The 18,823-nt window shown below is 44.4% G+C and overlaps 1 protein-coding gene across 6 annotated transcripts in view; it reads right to left on the reverse strand.

Annotated features, from left to right (window-relative positions):
- Window positions 1-18,823, reverse strand: part of EPS15L1 (epidermal growth factor receptor pathway substrate 15 like 1) — a 393,851-nt gene that overhangs the window by 342,179 nt on the left and 32,849 nt on the right. For all 6 annotated transcript variants that reach the window (XM_069767732.1, XM_069767729.1, XM_069767731.1 and 3 more), the window contains exons 2-3: window positions 5,741-5,782; window positions 2,376-2,465 (exon numbers count right to left, since the gene is read on the reverse strand). In XM_069767732.1, the coding sequence (XP_069623833.1) occupies window positions 2,376-2,465; window positions 5,741-5,782 (132 nt within the window). The remainder of the gene's footprint in view (window positions 1-2,375; window positions 2,466-5,740; window positions 5,783-18,823) is intronic.

Genomic DNA, 18,823 nt, shown 5'->3' on the forward strand with positions numbered 1-18,823 from the left:
GAAATGAACAAATTGTGGCTAAAAGAATTTTTTGTGAAAAAAAAGTACTTTTTCATTTTTACGGATCAATTTCTGAAGCACCTGGGGGTTCAAAGTACTCACTATGCATCTAGATAAGTTCCTTGGGGGGTCTAGTTTCTAAAATGGAGTCACTTGTGGGGGAGCTCCAATCTTTAGGTACACAGGGGCTCTCCAAACGCGATATGGTGTCCGCTAACGATTGGAGCTAATTTTTCATTCAAAAGTCAAATGGCGCTCCTTCCCTTCCGAGCCTTGCTGTGTGCACAAACAGTGGTTTGTGACCACATATGAGGTATCGGTGTACTCAGAAGAAATTGCCCAACACATTTTAGGATCCATTTTATCCTGTTGCCCATGTGAAAATGAAAAAATTGAGGCTAAAAGAAATTTGAGAAAAAAAAAAGTAATTTTTCATTTTTACGGATCAATTTGTGAAGCACCTGGGGGTTCAAGTGCTCACTATGCATCTAGATAAGCTCCATGGGGGGTCAAGTTTCCAAAATGGGGTCACTTGTGGGGGAGCTCCAATGTTTAGGCACACAGGGGCTCTCCAAACGCGACATGGTGTCCGCTAAAGATTGGAGCCAATTTTTCATTTAAAAAGTCAAATGGCGCTCCTTCCCTTACGAGCCCTGTCGTGCACCCAAAACAGTGGTCCCCCCCCCCACATATGGGGTATCGGCGTACTCAGGACAAATTATACAATAACTTTTGGGGTCCAGTTTCTGTTTTTACCCTTGGGAAAATAAAAAAATTGTTGTTAAAAGATCAATTTTTGTGACTAAAAAGTTAAATGTTCATTTTTTCCTTACATGTTGCTTCTGCTGCTGTGAAGCACCTGAAGGGTTAATAAACTTCTTGAATGTGGTTTTGAGTACCTTGAGGGGTGCAGTTTTTAGAATGGTGTCACTTTTGGGTATTTTCAGCCATATAGACCCCTCAAACTGACTTCAAATGTGAGGTGGTGCCTAAAAAAATGGTTTTGTAAATTACGTTGTAAAAATGAGAAATCGCTGGTAAAATTTTAACCATTATAACTTCCTAGCAAAAAAAATTTTGTTTCCAAAATTGTGCTGATGTAAAGTAAACATGTGGGTAATGTTATTTATTAACTATTTTGTGTCACATAACTCGCTCGTTTAACAGAATAAAAATTCAAAATTTGCAAATTGCGAAATTTTCAAAATTTTCGCCAAATTTCCATTTTTTTCACAAATAAATGCAAAAATTATCGACCTAAATTTACCACTAACATGAAGCCCAAATTGTCACGAAAAAACAATCTCAGAACCGCTAGAATCCGTTGAAGCGTTCCTGAGTTATTACCTCATAAAGGGACACTGGTCAGAACGGCAAAAAAATGGCAAGGTCATTAAAGTCAAAATAGGCTGGGTCATGATGGTGTTAATAAACAATTTTTTAATTTTTTTTTTTAAAGGAAGAAATCCGCACCAAAATCTGCAGCAAATCAGCAAAAAAACGCACAAAAACGCGCAGATTCTGACCTGCGTTTTCTGCCAAGAGATGCAGAATCTGCACAGAAAACTCCACAGTCAAATCCTCAACATGTGCATATAGCCTTAGTCTTCTGTGACCCTCTATTTCAAAGAGTAAATCAAAGAACATGTCGGTGGACCAAGCGGGGATGGGAAGTCGGTAAGCCAAACCTCAGACTCCTCAATTTCCCTGACTCCTGACCCCACAGCGCTGGTCACTACTGAGCCTGTACATAAAGTGCAGCACAGATTCATCTTCATCTAAAAGCCCAGATCCTTATTTATTTATACGACATTTCATCAAATTTCCCAATTATTTTGAGAACATTTGCAGCACATCCTGCATTGTACTACTGTACCCAATGTATTATATATTTTAGGAGTCGGTCAATTTTATACAGATTCCACAGCCCTGGGGCGAAGCAGTGTTTTAATTGGTCAACATCAGAGGAGAAAAAGCAAACACCCATAGAGAAGTTCTGTGGTGTACTCCCAGTTGATTGAAAGTAACATTTGCACCATTATTATGGGGGAACATGACTTTGGAATAGAGGGGCACAAAGGAGGAAAACTGTTCCACAAATTAGTAGTGCACCATCACTTGGAGGTAGAACTCAGTTTAAATTAAAAAAAAAAAAACAATCCACTGAAAGGTTCACTTTTTCTTTTCTAAATTAAGTTTAGGGTAACAGTCTCCTGGACTAAACGGTTTCAAAAATAAAAATGAGTATCAGAAAGTCAGAAGGAGAGATGTATAAAAAAAAAAGACAAGAACAAGTAGAATTGTTGCCCATGACAACCTATCAGGTTGCTGTATTATTTTCCTAAAGGTTACTAAACTTTTTTTTCCCCACATACCTTTCCAAGGATAACATCTGACAACGCAGATTTTTTGAGGAATAGTGCTGCTTCTGCTGGTCCCACCCTACCAGTATAAGATGGGTCCACCTGTAATACATAGAAAATAATTCATACTTGGGCTCCACAATAAAGTCTCCATACACTATAAATAGCTGTTACCCTATTGTTTGCCGTTCATTTGTCTGACTCCCCCAGGTCTCATACACTGGAGCACTGCAGTGTTCTCTGTGAAAGCCGCTGGCTCTAGTGGTGCTTTATCTCATTTGGAGAACAGAAGGATCAGGAAAGAGAAATCGAAGATGTAGGATCCTTCTGTCCCCCAACATCATTTATTAGGGATGCCCCATGTATAGCAGGCTGTTGGTCCTCAGCAGGCGTACTCCTCTGACCTTTTGAGGGCAGAGCAAAGTACTGCAGTGCGCAGGCGCTGGGAAAGGTCAGAGAGGCCCGGCGCCTGCGCACTGCAGTACTTTGCTCTGCCCTCAACAGGTCAGATAAGTATGTCTGAGCAAAAGCTTGATCCCGGGGAGCGATAAATGAAGCAGGATGGCGGCGTCGCATGAAGAAGGGATGCGGACCTGGACCTGCGACACCCATCGGACCGGACCGCACCACCCCCCGGGTGAGTATAATAGAACTTATTTTTCTTACCTTGCAGGTCAGATTGGTGGCTTATCTAGAGCATTATAGAATGCTGTAGATAAGCCCTGAAAGGTAGTGGCCGCATCTTATAGCGGCCAAAACAGCGGACAGGATCCCTTTAAAGCACATACTGCATTGTACTACTGTACCCAATTTATTATATAGTTTAGGAGTCAGTCCATTTTATACCGACTCCACCCAAATGGACTACAACTCCACAGCCATGGTGGATACTTGTCTCTTGAAACTTCAGTCAGACCTTCTCTGACACTGCACACAATAGATGATTGTTTTCCAAATGGAATCAAAATAGCAGGGGGCATCATGTAAACACTATCTAAAGCAGGAGCATTTATATAATAAAAAACCTCCAATTAACAAATTTGTTGCATTTTAAATGAAATAAGGGCAAATGCACACGTTGCGTTTTTTCTGCGTTTATTTTTCTATATGTTTGCTGCAGAGAAGAAAACGCAGCAAAACCACATGCGTTTTTCAGTACCAGCAAAGTTAAAGATTTCTGGGATCACTTCCACACTTTGCTTTATTTTTCCTTGCAAATTTTAAGCACTTTCAAATCTTTCAGTGTTTTTCATCAATTTTGTCATCAGGATTTTTCTAAGTAAACAACAGGCACTGTCAGGTTGGCGCCGTTGCACTGATTAAAATGATAACGGAGTTGGAGAAATCCATCTTGTGATTGTTGTTTAAACCCTTTCCAGCATTGAGCGTAATAATATGCCCACGTCGGGCTCCCCCTGTTTGGCGCATGCTCCGGCGCTGAGCCTGCACCTTTCCGGGCACATGTCAGCTGATCTATACAGCTGAAATGTGCCCGCAACAGCTGCGGGTGAAATCGTGATCCACCCGTGGCTGTTAACTAATTAAATGTCGCTGTGAGTTTTTGACAGTGGCGTTTAACTCGCGCTTACCGGAAACGTGTCGTAAAGCCCGCCCATCGGTGACCCGTTGACATGATTGTGGGTCACCGATGGGTCGGCATGACAACCAGAGGTCTCCAGCAGGCCTCTATGGTTGTCATTGCTAGATTTCTATGAGCGCTGCCCAGTGGTCGGCGTTCATAGCAAGCGAGCATTTCTGCTACACACAGGCGATCCAATCATTGCCTGTATGTAGCAGAGACGATCAGACAACTGCAGCTTCTAGTCACCCATGGATACTATTGAAGCATGCAAAATGTAAAAAAATAAAAATAAATTTTTTTAAATATTTAAAAATCAAAAAACATAAAAAAGTTCAAATCACCCCCGTTTCGCCCCATTCAAAATAAACAGTAAAAAAAAAAAATATATATCAAATATACACATTTGGTATCGCCACATTCAGAATCGCCCGATCTATGAATATAAACAAAGAATAAACCCGATCACTAAACGACATAACGAGAAAAAAAGTCAAAATGCCAGAATTATGTTTTCTTTGTCGCTGCAACATTGCATTAAAATGCAATGACGGGCGATCAAACGATCGTATCTACACTGAAATGGTATCAATAAAAACGTCTGCTCGGTGAAAAAACGCTGGAAATACGCTGAAAGAAGTGACATGCTGCAGTTTCCACAAAGGCAGCTGTTTCCAAATCAGTCAGGGCAATATAAACCAAGGTGTGCATGAGTTCTGAAATCTCATAGACTTTGCTGGTACAGTTAAAACGCAGCTTAAAATTTGCATTACAAAATGCTGTCAAAAAGCAATGTGTGAACATAGTCTTAATGTATGCTTTAAGGTTGGTTTGTTTCTCATTTGCACAAATCTAAATAGGTTTAAAAAGGAACCTGTCACCAGTTTTTCATGTGAACCAAGACTAGCACCTTAATCAGTGCCTGTGCTGCATTCTACAAAGGGCTATATAACCCCTGACTCCCTGTATACACCTCCAAAATCTATTGAAACTTTCCAGCGCTCTTTATGCTTAGGGCAGTGTGCATGCTCGAGTCGATGATGACTCTGTGCAAACACAAGATTTTGCCCATCTATGTCGATGATGCAAGAGGAGTCATCCATGTCAATCAGAGCAGGAGGACATCGATCAGAAGCAAGGAGGAGGGATAGATGCCTCAGCAAAGACGTCTATCAAATCAGTAGGATTTACATAAAGCGTGGGAGAGATTCAAAAGGTTTTGAGGGGGCGTACAGGGGAAGTCAGGGGTTATATACCCCTTTATGGAATGCAGCACAGGCACGGATTAAGGTGCTAGTCTTATTTCACACACAAAGAAACTGGTGACCGGTTCCTTTTAAAAAAAATTGGTTGTGAACCATGAACAGGAGCTGTGATGTCATGCTTAGTAAGGCCGCTTTCACACTAGCGTTTGTGTCCGCAGCGTAGGGCTGTGTACGTCTTTCCTTCAGATCCGCATACATTCGCATCCGTCCTGCGTACCTATATTTAACAATGTGTCACGGGGACATGCGTTGTATGCGGATGCGTTCCCTTGACGTGCTCGCCGAACACAACATGTTGCGTTCGGCGGGCACGTTAAAACGACGCACGGGGATGCATGCGCATATCCCTGCGTACACAATGTTAAATATAGATATGAAGGATGGATGCGGATCTGAAGGAAAGAGGTACGCAGCCCTACGCTGCAGACACAAACGCTAGTCTGAAACTGGCCTAACTGAGGCTTGGGTCAGTAGTAGCTTCCCAGCTGCAGCAGAGGAATCCACATGGTGTCGCAGCCTTGGATTGCACTTACTTGTTTGTAGTACGTTTCATATAACGGGTTGCCACTAGACAGCTGAAACAAGAGAAACAAAAAAACATTTAATCAATAACCTCATAGGAATTTGATTAAAAAGCAGGGCACATGTGAATCCAGCTAAAATTAATTTTTACAGAGAATATGACAAATATCAGATAGGTGAGGAACCTCTGTTCTGAAAGTGGAAACAGCCAGCTGGATAGCAGCAGTGTAGGGTATAAAAAAGCAAAAAAGAAAGACTTGTAATGAATAGGGATGAGCAAACATGCCTCGGTGATACATGGATATTACTCCATGTATCCGTGATATAAGTATCACGGTGGTCAGATGTATTAGCATTGGCTGATGCTCGATTTCAAACTGTAATCCCCACATATTTGGCGCCTGTTACACAGCCAATAAGCATGCAGGGATTCCCTGTCACGGAAATGCGTAGCCATCTTGATAGTGGCATTACTGTGAGTGGATGGCCATCTGACATCATCAGGGGTTATAAAAGGACAGGCGCCGCCAGACTCGGCACACTGAAACCATTGCACAGCTCTGTGGTAGATCTTATTGGAGGTAGAGAGTACTTGTCTACACCTGTGTGCACAGTACAAAGACTTAGAGGCCTGCAGTGTTGATACTGGTGCTGAAGCTGAACTATCATACTAAAAGCCCTTAAGGACTAATTTTATGCTCTGCTGTTAGTATCAGACAGATACATTCTGCATTTAGCCTAGGGAGAGAGGGCGAAAGGGAGAGTTGTAGGAGCAGGGAGATTGGCAGAATACAGTCTCTAGGCATTGATTAGGGCTTTGCAGTCTGTTACTAAATATACAGTACAGACCAAAAGTTTGGACACACCTTCTCATTTAAAGATTTTTCTGTATTTTCACGACTAAGAAAATTGCACATTCACACTGAAGGCATCAAAACTATGAATTAACACATGTGGAATTATATACTTAACAAAAAATTGTGAAACAACTGAAATTATGTCTTATATTCTAGGTTCTTCAAAGTAGCCACCTTTTGCTTTGATGACTGCTTTGCACACTCTTGGCATTCTCTTGATGAGCTTCAAGAGGTAGTCCCCGGGAATGGTCTTCCAACCTTCTTGAAGGAGTTCCCAGAGATGCTTAGCAGTTGTTGGCCCTTTTGCCTTCACTCTGCGGCCCAGCTCACACCAAACCATCTCGATTGGGTTCAGGTCTGGTGACTGTGGAGGCCAGGTCATCTGGCGTAGCACCCCATCACTCTCTTTCTTATTCAAATAGCCCTTACACAGCCTGGAGGTGTGTTTGGGGTCATTGTCCTGTTGAAAAATAAAAGATGGTCCAACTAAACGCAAACTGGATGGAATAAGCATGCCGCTGCAAGATGCCGTGGTAGCCATGCTGGTTCAGTATGCCTTCAATTTTGAATAAATCCCCAACAGTGTCACCCGCAAAGCACCCCCATACCATCACACCTCATCACACCTCCTCCATTCTTCATGGTGGGAACCAGGCATGTAGAGTCCATCCGTTCACCTTTTCTGCATCGCACAAAGACACGGTGGTTGGAACCAAAGATCTCAAATTTGGATTCATCAGACCAAAGCACAGATTTCCACTGGTCTAATGTCCATTCCTTGTGTTTTTTTAGCCCAAATAAGTCTCTTCTGCTTGTTGCCTGTCCTTAGGAGTGGTTTCCTAGCAGCTATTTTACCATGAAGGCCTGCTGCACAAAGTCTCCTCTTAAGGGCTCATTTCCACTTGCGAGGAAAACGGACAAGTCTAATCTGATAAAAAAAAAAAATCGGATTGCACTCGGACCAATGTTATTCAATAGGTGTCTTTTCATTTGCGATTTTTTTCTCAGTCCGATTTGGACTGAGAAAAAAAATCGCAGCATGCTGCGATTTGCTGCGAGTCTCGGACGAGACTCACCAATGCAAGTCAATGGATGAGAGAGAAAAAAAACGCATGAAATACAGAGCATCCGTATTCCGTCCGTTTTATACGGATACCTTACCATTCTGTGGCATAGACCACTGTAAATAGTCCTGTAAATTACTGTATAAAAATAGTTGCAGAGAAAAAAAACGGATTGCATACGGATGTCATACGGATGTAAAACGGATGGTGCGATTAAAAAAAAATCGCATTGAACTCGCATGACAATCGCATACTTTTCATCCCTTTTTTTCGGTCCAGATTACGGACTGTTTTTTCCTCGCAAGTGGAAATGAGCCCTTACAGTTGTTGTAGAGATGTGTCTGCTGCAAGAACTCTGTGTGGCATTCACCTGGTCTCTAATCTGAGCTGCTGTTAACCTGCGATTTCGGAGGCTGGTGACTCGGATACACTTATCCTCAGAAGAAGAGGTGACTCTTGGTCTTCCTTTCCTGGGGCCCTCCTCATGTGAGCCAGTTTCTTTGTAGCACTTGATGGTTTCTGCCACTGCACTTGGGGACACTTTCAAAGTCTGCCCAATTTTTCAGACTGAATGACCTTCATTTTTAAAGTAATGATGGCCACTCGTTTTTCTTTACTTAGCTGCTTTTTTCTTGCAATAATACAAATTCTAACAGTCTATTCAGTAGGATTACCAGCAGTGTATCCATCAGACACCTGCACAATGCAACTGATGGTCCCAACCCCATTTATAAGGCAAGAAATCCCACTTATTAAACCTGACAGAGCACACCTGTGAATTGAAAACCATTCCCAGTGATTACCTCTTGAAGCTCATCAAGAGAATGCCAAGAGTCTGCAAAGCAGTCATCAAAGCTACTTTGAAGAACCTAGAATATAAGACATAATTTCAGTTGTTTCACACTTTTTTGTTAAGTATATAATTCCACATGTGTTAATTCATAGTTTTGATGCCTTCAGTGTGAATGTACAATTTTCATAGTCCTGAAAATACAGAAAAATCTTTAAATGAGAAGGTGTGTCCAAACTTTTGGTCTGTACTCTATAGCTATGGCAGATGACCACATTTACATTTTATGGGTAAAAAAATTGACTACATTGTCATCAATAGGTGCTTTGTGGTACATTTCTGTGTTATATAAACACTCCAAAAAAAAAAAACATTAAAACATTTTTTCTGGATTCAATTACTCACACAGAGTATTATGTTCTTTGCGGTACATTTCAATGGTATATAACACTCCCAAAAAGCGTTGAAACATTTTTCTGTATTCAAGTATTCATCCATACACTATTAAGTACTCTGTGGTACCCAACAATGAAAAACCATTTCACTGCTGCAGGTGACCAATTTTTTTTTCTTAATTAAACATAAACTTAGGTTTCACTAGACCTAGCAATTAGAAAATGTGTAAATCGTGCAGTAAATGATGGGGGAAGTAGACACTTAGGATGTGGGGTAGGTGCGACTACGCCTGTTGCTGGAGCTGACACAACACATAGGATTCTGTCCCACTTTGCAGGGAGGCACGGTACACCACTTTTGAAGACAGAGCAGTGTGAACAGTTGCTTGGTTGGACAGAGGATAATTCTTCCAGCATGCTTGGCAGCACCCCCCAGTCTTCCACATGGTCCAGTCTCACCACCTAACAGTCTGAATCACTTAATCCTCACTGGGATACTCCATCCTCCCACCATGTTGAGTCCCAGGATCACCAACAAACAGTATGGATCACTTAATCCTCACCAGTGATCCTCCTTCCTCCCACCATGTTGAGTCCCAGGAGACTAGTGATCTCACACTAGGACACTCGGAGGAGCTTCTTGATTGTAGCCTCTCACCCTGCATGGTCCAAGAGGGACAGGAGGAGGAGATGCTGTATAGTGATGCACCAAACTTAGAGCACATACAGCCACAAGTAAATGATGGTGGGGAACGGCAAATATTGTCTAAGGAGGAAGATGATGATGATGAGACACAGCGGCTGATAAGTTAGGTTGTTGTTAAGTCACCAAGTCAGGAGGACCAAGGTGGAGTGGTAGATGACAAAGTCAAGGACCGAATCTGGGAATGTGGCATGCAGAGTGAGGCCAGCAGCGCTGAGGTGGAGGGATCGGCAGCAACCAAACAGGCAGGAAGAGGAAGTGGAGCAACTGTTCCGCAGAGCAACGACACTCCTGAATTTCTCTATCAAAGAGTTAGGTGTTTGCCAGTCTAGGACTTACATTTTTTTACAGAGATCTGACTCAAACAAAATGGTCATTTGCAACCCGAGGCAAGCAAAGATCAGCAGTAGCCTGACCACTAAGAGCCTAATCACCACCAGCATGATCAGGCACATGTCATCCAAACACCCGGCTCAAAGGGCCGAGCGCCTTGGTCCAACGATTGATGCCAGCAGGTGACACCACTGCCTCTTCCCCTGTGCTAGGTGCTTCCCAGACTCCTGCACAGAAGCCTCCTGCCCTGCACCTGTCCTTGCACATTGTGACGCAACATTAGGCACTTCCAAATCCTTGCCCCAGCACAGCATTCAGCTGTCCCTACCCCAGGCCTTGGAACGAAAGAGAAAGTTTTCAGCCACCCACAGGTACGACGACTAAATGGGCACATTTCCAGGCCGCTTGCAGTGGAAATGTTGCCGTTTAGGCTTGTTGACAGGGAGGATTTCCGCCGACTCATGGTGGCAGCTGTCCCTTGGTACTCTGTCGCCAGCCGACAAGATTTCTCCCAATGTGGCGTCCCTGCCTTGTATCAGCACATGTCCAGGAACATCACCTTTGTCCTTATCAACACGGTTACTGAGATTGTCCACTCAACAAGCAACACGTAGACAAGCGCTTGTGGCCAGGGAAGCTACATTTCCCTGACAGCACCCTGGGTGAACATTGTGCATGCAGGAATCGAGTCCTACCCTGGCATGGCACATGTGCTCCCCAAGCAGAGGATTGCTGGCCCTACTTCTACCAGGGTGTCCTCCACGTCATACATCGGTACTTGCACCTCCTTCTGCTCCTCTCATCTTCGATGTGTTATCTCAGAACACGGTGCCCACATCAGCCAGAAGCTCAGCAGCACTGCCTCAGCGAAGCGGCAACAGGCTCTGCCGAAGCTAATTTGTCTAGTAGACCAAACGCACACTGCGGCAGAGATACTTAAAGGAATAACAGACCAGATACAGGTGCATCTCACAAAATTAGATCACCAAAAAGTTAAATTTATTTCAGTTCTTCAATACTAAAAGTGAAAATCATATATTAAATATGTCATTAGAAACAGAGTGATCTATTTCAAGTGTTTATTTCTGTAAACATTGATGATTATGGCTTACAGCAAATGAAAACCCAAAAGTCATTATCTCAGTAAATTTGAATACTTTATAACACTAGGTTGAAAAAATGATCTTCAAATCTGAAATGTTGGCCTACTCAAATGTATGTTCAGTAACTGTACTCAAAACTTGGTCGGGGCTCCTTCGGCATCAATTACTGCATCAATGCGGCGTGGCATGGAGGCGATCAGCTTGTGGCACTGCTGAGGTGTTATGGAAACCCAGGTTGCTTTGATAGCAGCCTTTAGCTCGTCTGCATTGTTGGGTCTGGTGTCTCATCTTCCTCTTAACAATACACCATAGGGTTACGGTTAGACAAGTTTACTCGCCAATCAAGCACAGTGATGCTGTGTTTTTTAAACCAGGAATTGGTACTTTTGGCAGCGTGGACAGGTGCCAATTCCTGCTGGAGAATGAAATTTCCATCTTCAATAAGCTTTTCAGCAGAGGAAAGCATGAAGTGCTCTAAAAATTTCCTGGTAGATGGCTGCGCTGACTTGGTCTTGATAAACCACAGTGGACTTACACCAGCAGATGACATGGCTCCTTGGAAATCAAAGTCCCAGAGTCTGGAGGAAGAGTGCAAATACAGACAATCCAAACTGCTTGAGGTCTAGTGTGAAGTTTCCACAATCAGTGATGGTATGGGGAGCCACTCATCTGCTGGTATAGGTACACTGTGTTTTATCAAGACCAAAGTCAGCGCACCCATCTGCCAGGAAATTTTAGAGCACTTCATGCTTCCCTCTGCCGAAAAGCTTGTTGGAGATGGAAATGTTATTCTCCAGCAGGACTCGGCATCTGTCCACACTGCCAAAATACTCAAGCTACTTACCGGTAGAGGTGTTTTTCAGGAGCCATGACAGCACAGACGAGAGAGGGGATCCGCCCTTTAGAGACAGGAAACCTACAGACATAAAAGGGCGGTACCTCTCTCCCGCCTCAGTTGGATTGCAGAGCATGAGAGGACTACCCCAGTTAGTTAGTACATAAATAATTTATACATTTCACCCATGTGACTAAACTAAAGAAAGATTTCTATATAAACAAGTGGTGTCAAGTGATATTAGTATAAAAGGAGGGAATATAAGGGTGCTGTCATGGCTCCTGAAAAACACCGCTACCAGTAAGTAGCTTGAGTATTTATTCAGTCGCCATGACAGCACAGACGAGAGATTTACAAAGAAAGAGAATCTTAGGGAGGGACTACTGCTTCCAGCACCCTTCTACCAAACGTGAGATCGGAGGAGCCACCCAGGTCTAGTCTATAATGCTTAAAGAAAGTAGAAGATGTGGCCGCCTTACATATGTCCTCAATCGACACCTCCGACCTTTCCACCCAGGATGTCGCCATGGCTCAAGTTGAATGAGCTCTTATACCTTCCGGGACTTCTCGGCCACCTGCTGAATAAGCCAAAAATAATCCCTTCCCTAATCCATCTACCTAAAGTGTTTTTAGACACCCTAAATCCTTTTCTGACTCCCTGAAAAGACACGAATAAAGAACTATCCTTTTTCCAAGGGTTTGTTAATGTAATATATCTAAGCAGACATCTTTTAACATCTAATGAATGAAGTTTGAGTTCTTTCTGATTTGTGGGATTAGGACAAAAGGTGGGGAGATTTATCTCCTGCAGTCTGTGGAATTTTGATGCTACCTTTGGAAGATACAGAGGATCAGTCTTTAATATTACTCTATCGTCTCTAAACTGAATGTATGGAGGTTGTCTAGAGAGGGCCTGTAGGTCGCTAACTCTCCTTGCTGATGTGAGGGCGACTAAAAGCGCTGTTTTAAAGGACAGGACTTTTATAGGAGCCGAGTCAATCGGCTCAAATGGGGCTTCAGTTAGAGCTGTAAGTACCAAGTTTAAATCCCACGGGGCTAGTTTTTTCCTAACCATGGGTCTCGACCTAGCCGTTGCCTTGATGAATCTAGCGATCCAATAATTGCTAGCTAAATTACGATTGTATAGCGCCCCCAAGGCCGACACATGGACCCTAAGGGTGCTTGTAGCAAGACCAATATCTAGACCTCTCTGCAGGAACTCCAGAATCTTAGTAATACAGATTTTTTGACCAATCTCTGATCCTGAATTAGTGAAGAATCTTTTCCATATTTTGACATAAATATTTGTCGTAGAAGCCTTTCTGTTTTTCAGTAAGGTATTAACCAGATCTTGCGAAAACCCTTTCTTTTTCAGTAATGCCCCTTCAAATTCCACGCCGCTAGATGTAAATTGGACACTCGTGGATGGAGGATTGGACCTTGGGAGAGAAGGTCTAGAAGTTCTGGGAGAATCCAGGGCTGAGAAATGGACATCTTCCTCAGCCAAGGAAACCACGGCCTCCTGGGCCAGAATGGCGCTATCAAGATTACCTGAGCTTTATCCTCCCGTATCTTGCACAGAACTAACGAGATCAAGTTCAATGGAGGAAACGCATAGGCTAGATTGAAATGCCATGGGATTAAGAGGGCGTCCACTGCATATGGGTTTTCTCTGGGGTTTAAAGAGCAAAACCGGTGAGTCTTTGTTTTCTTTGCTGGCGAAGAGGTCTATGTCTGGACACCCCCATAGAAGTCTGATCTGATTGAAGACTGTCTGATTGAGAACCCAATCCCCTTGTCTGAGCTTCCTGTGACTTAGATAATTGGCCATGGTGTTGTGTTTTCCCTTTATATGAAGAGATGTGAGTGGCAGTAGATGAGTCTCTGCTATCTGAAAGATACGACCCGCCACTTCCATTAAAGACCTGGACCGAGTTCCCCCTGATGATTAATGTAAGCTACCGTTACCTGGTTGTCTTAGAATAACCAGACGTTTCGGCCCTGCAAGGACATAAGGCAGCACGGTGGCGCAGTGGTTAGCACTGCAGCCTTGCAGCGCTGGGGTCCTGGGTTCTAATGCCACCCAGGAAAACATCTGCAAAGAGTTTGTATATTCTCTCCGTGTTTGCGTGGGTTTCCTCCGCGTTCTCCAGTTTCCTCCCACATTCCAAAGACATACTGAGAGAATCTAGATTGTGAGCCCCATCGGGGACAGCGATGATAATGTGTGCAAACTGTAAAGCGCTGCGGAATATGTTAGCGCTATATAAAAAATAAAGATTATTATTAAAAATAAAGATTATTATAAGGAAATGACTTAGAGCTTGTTCTACCGCTAATGTCTCTTTAAGGTTGGAAGAAAAGGTCTGTTCGGAATCTGACCAAACCTCCCATATGTACCCCCAGCCCCTGGGACTGGCATCTGTTGTCACCACTCGAGATATATGATTTACCCAGGGAACACCTGTACGCAGGTTTGGTATGTGTAACCACCAACGCAGGGATTGTATAGAAGCCTCAGACAGGGAAAATTTATTATCAAGGTGGCCTTCTAACCGACGAGTATTGCACAGTACATCCCACTGTAGGACTCTGGTGTGGGCCCAAAGCACTGCTGGGATGCAAGACGTGAGTGAGCCTAACAGTGACATTGCACCTCTTAACGTGACTGACGGATTATTGACTACCTTGAGTGTTTGTCGTCGAATTTTTTCCACCTTTGCCTCTGGCAGACGGCATTCTTGCAACCCCGAATCTAGGATGAGCCCCAGGAACTCCTGCACCCTTAAAGGCTGTAAACGTGATTTTTTTAAATAATCAATCCTAAATTCTGCAAGGTTGAAATTACTCTCGCTAGTTGGGTTGAGCAGGATGAATCTGAGTGTCCTATGATCAACGGGTCATCCAGATATGGCACCACTAGAATATCCTGTTCATGATGATGAGCCATGACCTCCACTATTATTTTTTTTAAAAACACGGGGGCCACTGCAACTCCAAAGGGGAGCGCCCTATATTGGAAGTGTTTTATTATCCCCCCCAGTGAAACTGCTACCCTTAAGAACTGTTGGTGGTCTGTATGTATGGGAACATGATAATAGGCGTCTTTAAGATCTAAGACGACCATGAAACACTTGTCAAACAATAGCTTTATTGCTGTTTTTACAGACTCCATTTTGAACGATTGGACCAGTAAGAATTTATTCAAGCCTTAAAGGTTTATAATAGTACGAAAAGAATTGTCTGGCTTCTTAATCAAAAAGAGGGGGGAATAGAACCCTTTACCTCATTGTGCTTCCGGAACTTTTATCAATACACCTTTCCGTTGGAGCTCCTGAATCTCAGATTCTAATGCTAGCTGTTCTGTAGGTGAAGAACGGATAGGCGTTAAAAGAAGCTTATTCTGAGGAATTTCGTGAAAATCAAATTTTAATCCTGACCTAATAATGCTTAGGACCCATGGACTATTGGAAATTTTTACCCAAGCCGGATAGAAGGCTAAGAGCCTGCCTCCCACCCGGTCCGGCAGTCATTGTGGTTTTTTGTTGTCCCGGAAGGAGTTAAAGCCTCTACCTCTCTTCTTATTGGCGTCATATCTGGGTCTTTCCCTATTAGATCTTGTTCGGTCAAACCATCTTCTGTTAGTACCCCATCTATAGAAGGGTCTTCCCAGGTAAGGGAAACGCTTTTTACTATCCCCTGCTTTTTCCAGAAGCTCATCTAGAACTGGCCCGAATAAATGTGCCCCTTCACACGGAACGTTGCACAGTTTTGACCTGGACTGCATATCGCCCGGCCAACATTTCAGCCAAATGGCCCTACGGGCTGAATTAGAAAGGGCCGCAGATCTGGCCGCTATCTTCACAGAGTCTGCCGAAGCATCCACAAGGTAAGCCGCTGCTTCTTGAATCATAGGAAGAGAGGATAAGATCTCATTCCTCAGAGTTTTGTTCTAAAGTTGATCCTCTAAGCTGTCCAGCCATACCATCATAGAACGCGCTGTACAGGTGGCTGCAATTGACGGCCTGAGAGCCCCCGCTGATGTTTCCCAAGCTCCCTTAAGAAACACATCAGCTCTCCTGTCCAGCGTGTCCTTTAAAGTTCCCAAATCCTCAAAAGGGTAGCGAGGATTTCTTGGAAGCCTTAGCCATCACAGCATCGAGTTTTGGGGCTTTATCTCTTGCTGAAGATGCCGTCTCCTCAAATGGATATCTCTTCTTAAATGATGGTGGAAGAGAACCTTTCCTCTCAGGTTTCTTCCATTCTCGTGTAATAAGGGAGCTCACTTTGTCCACCACCGGAAAACATCTGCGAGCTTTCCGGTCTAGCCCCTTAAACATGACATCCTGCATAGATTTTTCTGATTGGGTTTCTTCAATCTACATGGTATTATTCACTGCTTTGACCAGCCGGTCTATCCGGTCAAAAGAAAAACATGAATGACCGGCCTCAGTGTCTGAAGATGAAGATGATGATGAATGAGAAGAAACTGATTTTAGCTCTCCTGAGTCACTGTCCTCAAGTGAAATCGGGGATCTAGGCTCTCTTCCTCTACTTTCTCTATCCTGAAACAGGGATTTAACTCAACCCCTGACCTCTTGTCTGATCATGTGCCTTAGGCTGGTAGCAAAGTCTGGTGTCTCCTCCGCTATTAAAACATTGAATACATGGTCCACATAGCTTCTTTATGTGGTCATCCGGGAGAGGAACTCCACATTCAGCACATTGTCTATGCTTAGATTTAATGGACCGTTTTTTCCCGATAGACATGGAGAGAGGGAATATAAGGGGAGACACACATCACTAAGTGAACTTTCTCAGCGATCACTTACCCCTACATAGTAACTGAGTGGTACCGTAGATTGCGGGGAGTCCCTCTCAGCCGATGTATCATCATTACGGCTTGAGGACTTTTTGGCTTTAGATCTTTGACCCGATCTGTCTCCTGCTGGCCGACTACTGCCACTAGATCGCCGCTGAGTATTCTTTACTTGGGGCTTCTCCAAGAGCTGATCCTGCTGCTCTGGCTGCAATGGCTCCTGCTCTTGTGACTCCATTATGGATAGGAAGCATGTGGCCGCTCCTTAAGATTCTTTAAAAAACCGGCTTCCCCCTCAGGTACCTTCCCCGGCTGGGGTCAGCAGGTTTTAATCCGATTTAATTGTCTGGTACACCTGCCATTGGGAGGCCCTTTACCCACGAGACCGCCCCCTATTTAGGCCTCCACCTCCCGACTGGTGCATTACCTGTCTCCCATATCCCAACAGCGTCAGCTTCGCCTGCTATGCCGTTCCCTGCCACCGTGAGACCGCCCCCGTTAGTCAGCTGTGACGTCTCGCATAGACCTTATCTCCTGCTCACCGCCGTGGCCCGTACTGCGCATGTCATGTGCGTCATCCAGCCGCGCCACCCGCCGCATTATGAGGGACCGCCCTTTCCGGTGCGTCACTTCCCCCGCCCAAACGCCGGTTTGTGTAACACGTCGGCCTGTGCCGCCCAACACGCCACGCCGGCAAGCACCCGATATGCGCGACACGCCGGCCTGCGCCTGACACTTGCGCCACGCGCCTCCCATGCCGACCTCGCGCCACGTCGGCATGCGGGACACATGCGATACGCCGGTACATTGCCAATAAGCCAGTCCGCACAGTCCCGGAGAACAGGGCCTCCCACGGCCATACATACCTGTACCAGAATTGGGACGCCCAAGTCAGCACTCCCCCTGAAGGCTGCTTTCTCCTGCTGCTGCCTACCCCCACAGCCCTCTGTGGTGTGGCACCTCCAGTACACCGGACCCGACCACGGAAGGGGCCTTCTCGCTTCCTGCCGAGCCTGGGTACCTTCTTCTTAAGGTAAGTCTGCAGGGTCCCCTGTCAGGGACAGGAAACCAACTGAGGCGGGAGAGAGGTACCGCCCTTTTATGTCTGTAGGTTTCCTGTCCCTGAAGGGCGGATCCCCTCTCTCATGTGTGCTGTCATGGCGACTGAATAAAGTACCAATTCCTGGTTTAAAAACAACAGTATCACTGTGCTTGCTTGGCCAGCAAACTCGCCTGACCTTAACTCCATAAAGAATCTATGTAGAGAATCTATGAGGTATTGTCAAGAGGAAGATGAGAGACACCAGACCCCACAATACAGACAGGCTGAATGCTGCTATCAAAGCAGCCTGAGCTTCCATAACACCTCAGCAGTGCCACAGGCTGATCGTCTCCATGACACGCCGCACTGATGCAGTAATTGATGCCAAAGGAGTTCCGGCCAAGTATTGAGTGCATTTACTGAATATACATTTCAGTAGGTCAACATTTTGGATTTTAAAATCATTTTTTCAAGCTGGTGTTATAAAGTATTCAAATTTACTGAGATTATGACGTTTGAGTTTTCACTGGCTGTAAGCCATAATCATCAACATTAACAGAAATAAACACTTGAAATACATCAATTTGTTTAACGAGGAGCAGTACCCCGAAACACAGTGTCTGCAAATTGAGATTCTGGTTTGGCTTTTATCCTAAGTCATGTAACAAGGCTCGTTAAAGGGTGGACATTGACTTTTAGAATTGCTACTTCCAATTGGTGGCACTAGAGTTCTAGTCATCTTCCTCTCTGAAGAGACAATTTGCATATTTCTCAGAGGAGCATTGGGGCTTTACACACACTGCACATAACAACTGGAGAGTGGGCATGGATGTCTGACATTAATGCGGTTCTCCAAGACTTTGAGGACTCCACAAAGATGATGTGTGGCGATGACGCCATAGTCAGTGCAAAGTTCCCGCTTCTGTGCCTACTAAAACAGTGCTCACAATTAAACATGAAGCTATGAATGCGGACACAGAGGAAAACATGAGACAAGGAGATACTAGCCAGCCAAATCTCATCTGCTCAGCGCGGACTGGATAACAATGAAAATGTGGAGGCTGAGGAGGAGGAACAGGAGCTGGCCAACCAGAGCAACAGAGGCTAGTACCCACACAAGCTTCGTCCCATCTCTTCAACATAGTTAGGCTGA

The sequence above is a fragment of the Ranitomeya imitator genome, chromosome 1, assembly GCF_032444005.1.
Source record: "Ranitomeya imitator isolate aRanImi1 chromosome 1, aRanImi1.pri, whole genome shotgun sequence".
NCBI classification, from domain to species: domain Eukaryota; kingdom Metazoa; phylum Chordata; class Amphibia; order Anura; family Dendrobatidae; genus Ranitomeya; species Ranitomeya imitator.